This window comes from Lottia gigantea (genome assembly GCF_000327385.1).
Source record: "Lottia gigantea unplaced genomic scaffold LOTGIsca_622, whole genome shotgun sequence".
NCBI classification, from domain to species: domain Eukaryota; kingdom Metazoa; phylum Mollusca; class Gastropoda; family Lottiidae; genus Lottia; species Lottia gigantea.
Genome location: NW_008710125.1, coordinates 19627 through 23301, shown reverse-complemented (window position 1 = coordinate 23301; position 3675 = coordinate 19627). Strand labels below are relative to the sequence as shown.

The 3675-nt window shown below is 27.1% G+C and overlaps 1 protein-coding gene across 1 annotated transcript; it reads right to left on the bottom strand.

Moving 5' to 3' along the window:
* Positions 1 to 811: 811 nt before the first annotated feature.
* On the bottom strand, positions 812 to 1354 carry LOTGIDRAFT_146056 (hypothetical protein; the record flags this gene model as incomplete). Its single annotated transcript, XM_009064455.1, has 1 exon — positions 812 to 1354. A coding segment is annotated over one exon (543 nt), but the record flags the coding sequence as incomplete, so codon positions are not given.
* Between the last annotated feature and the right edge of the window lie 2321 nt (positions 1355 to 3675).

Sequence of the window (3675 nt, the reverse complement as noted above, 5' to 3'; positions counted from 1 at the left end):
TTTATTTTTAATCCAATTAGATCTGAGAAAAGAAGAGAGTTATGTGAACTGATTAGTTTACCTGTTGATAACTTACATGATGTTGATGTGGCTGAGATTTGTAAACTGACAAAACCTACTAAAATAACTGAAATCAAAGGAGATGGTAATTGTTTGTTTAGAAGTTTATCATTTGTTCTTTCTTTATGTGAAAATAATCATAGAAAAGTAAGACTTGCTATAGTTAACCATATAATATCAAAGGCAGATTTTTTTAAGCCTTTATTAAGAGAACAATATCAATCTATTGATGACTATATTAAACGTTCTAGAATGAGAATGCAAGGAACGTGGGGTACAGAATTTGAGATATTGGCAGCTTGTGATTTGTTACAAACAGATATATATATATTTACTAATAATGAATGGGTGAAATATCCTGTATTACAGATTAACAATAGTTATACACCAGAAGCTATTTATCTTCACCATAGAGATGAGAATCATTATGAAGTGGTTGAAAATGTTGAGAGAAATGAACCTATTATAGTTATTGATGATAATGTTGATACACAATTATCAGGTAAAAGAAAACACTTGAAAAAGAAACGAGGTAGTAGATGGAAACCTAATAAAAAGCGAAGTAATTATTTTCAAAACTATAATTTAGTAAAGAAAGAACTAAATTCTGGACAAAAAGTCAGATTAAACTTTAAACTTGCATTTAGAACCAAAAAAGAAATTTATAATTTGAATAAAAGGAGGAGAAAACAATATCAGATTAGTTATATTAAAGCTCATTTAAAAAGAAAATATACAAGTCAATTAAGGTCTATACTACACACTCAATATGAAACAATATTAAAACCAAAACTTGAAGATAAATATCAGAATGTATTGAAACCAAAACTTGAAGAAAAATATCAGAATGTATTAAAACCAAAACTTGAAGACAAATATGAAAATGTATTAAAACCAAAACTTGAAGACAAATATCAAAATGTATTGAAACCAAAACTTGAAGACAAATATCAAAATGTATTGAAACCAAAACTTGAAGACAAATATCAAAATGTATTGAAACCAAAACTTGAAGACAAATATCAAAATGTCTTGAAACCAAAACTTGAAGACAAATATCAAAATGTATTAAAACCAAAACTTGAAGACAAATATCAGAATGTATTGAAACCAAAACTTGAAGAAAAATATGAAAATGTATTAAAACCAAAACTTGAAAACAAATATCAAAATATATTAAAACCAAAACTTGAAGACAAGTATCAAAATATATTGAAACCAAAACTCGAAGACAAATATCAGAATGTTTTGAAACCAAAGCTGAAAGACAAATATCACAAAATATTAAAACCAAAGCTGAAGAACAAATATCAAACAATCTTAAAACCAAAGCTTAAGGTTAAATATCAAAAAGTCTTAAAATGGGAATTAAAATGTAAATATATAGATGAAATAAAGTTAAAACTGAAGCAAAGGTATATGAATGAATTGAGGATAAGAATTTTAAATAAATATAGAAATATGTATAGAACTAATTTACATTATAGAAATAAACAAAAACAGAAATCTAGAAAGAATTATAACAACAATAAAGTCAAAGTAAACAAAATGAGACATAAAAGACGAATTGCCAAAAGAAAAGAAATGAGTAGTATTGATAAAGTTATTAATCAATTTAAAACTGATACTTCTGAAGGTCCTATTTATGTGTGTTCTGTTTGTAATAGATTATTGTTTAAAAATCAAGTTAAAGAGTGTCAAGAAGAACTTTATGAAAAGAAAAGTAAACTAGTAGAAAGATTAGCAAAGAAATGTATAACTAATACTTACTATCATGTTTGTGATGACATTTGTATTACTAATGATTGTTGCTGGTCTGATAATTATAAAACTCTCTGGATATGTTTAACATGTAATAAAAAGATTCTACAAGGAAAAATGCCGCCTGAGGCTATTGTAAATGACATGGATCCTGGTCCATTACCTAATGAATTAAAATGCTTAAATCAATTAGAGAAACACCTGGTATGTAAAAATATTTTATTCTTGAAACTAGTTAAAGTTTGTCCACAAAATGATAAAAAATTATTAGGTGAGATTGTTTCTGTGCCATCAAATTTGACTGAAATGAGTAATGTTTTACCAAGATGTAAAAATGATGATGAAATGATAAGAATTAAACTGAAAAAGAAAATTTCTAATAAAGGATATTATGAATTTCAAACAGTAACAAAAAATAACATAAAAAATGCACTAAATTACTTGAAAGATAACAATGTTTATTATCATGATGTTACTCTAAATGACAGGTGGGTTGAAGAACAAGATAAACAAGATGAAATGATAGAAGATAATATATCTGTAAATGTAGAATCTAATAATACAACAGTAAATGTAGAATCTAATGATACAACAGTAAATGTAGAATCTAATGATACAACAGTAAATGTAGAATCTAATGATACAACAGTAAATGTAGAATCTAATGATAAGTCTAATAGTGATAGCGAGGATGATTTACCATTAATAGATGATAATATAGGTAGATATACTTGTGATTCATTAGGTGGAACATGCCTTCAACCTGTTGATGCTACTGCTGAAGTATTGAATAGTTCTGATAAGATATTTTCTGTTTCTCCAAGTGAAAATAATCAACCAGTTAGACTTTTAATGGATAAGTCAAATGAAGCGTGTTCCTTTCCTTATTTGTTTCCTAAAGGTAAAAATACTTTTTTTGAAAATAGAGATGTTAGAATAACACTAGGTAAATATTTAAAGACAAGGTTAATGTCTGTAGACAATCGTTTTGCATCATGCTCTGATTATTTATTTTATGGTCAATATATTTATGAATTACAACAAATAATATCAGGTACATCTATTGCTTTAAGACAAGGTAGAATGGGAGGTAATATGATAACAGCTGATATGTTAACTCAAGATGAACCACTTCAAAATATTCTCAAATCTGATGCTGGTTATACTTTTATGAAAAACTGTCGTGGAAGTCCAGCTTATTGGCAAGCTACTCAGAAAGATCTGTTTGCTATGTTAAGACAACTAGGTACTCCTACTTTTTTTGTGTCATTTAGCTGTAGTGAACTAAGATTTGAATCCTTTTTAAATACAATATTGTTACAACAAGGTTCTACAGTAAAAGTAAGTGATTTAAATTGGTTACAAAAACGTGAATTGTTGAGATCAAATCCAGTGACTGTTGCCAGACTTTTTGATCAAAGATTTAAGCTGTTTTTAAGAAATGTATTATTATCAAATGCAGAGCCAATAGGAAAAATTTCTGACTATTTTTATCGAATTGAATTTCAACAAAGAGGATCACCGCATGTGCATATGATAATTTATATAGATCAAGCTCCTAAACTAGATGTAGATAGTGATGAACAGGTTGTAGAATTTATTGATAAATATATTTCATGTGAATTGCCAGATGAGAAAACAGACCCTGAATTAAATGAAATAGTATCCAATGTTCAGAAACACAGTTCTAAACATTCTAAATCTTGTAGGAAGAATAAAAAAGTTTGTAGATTTAATTTTCCCAAACCTCCTTCAGATAAAACATTTATTTGTCGACCATTAGAAACTGAGAATTCTACAGAGCAAGATGATACTGAAAGTAATGAAATAAATGTAGACAATAAAAATACTTTA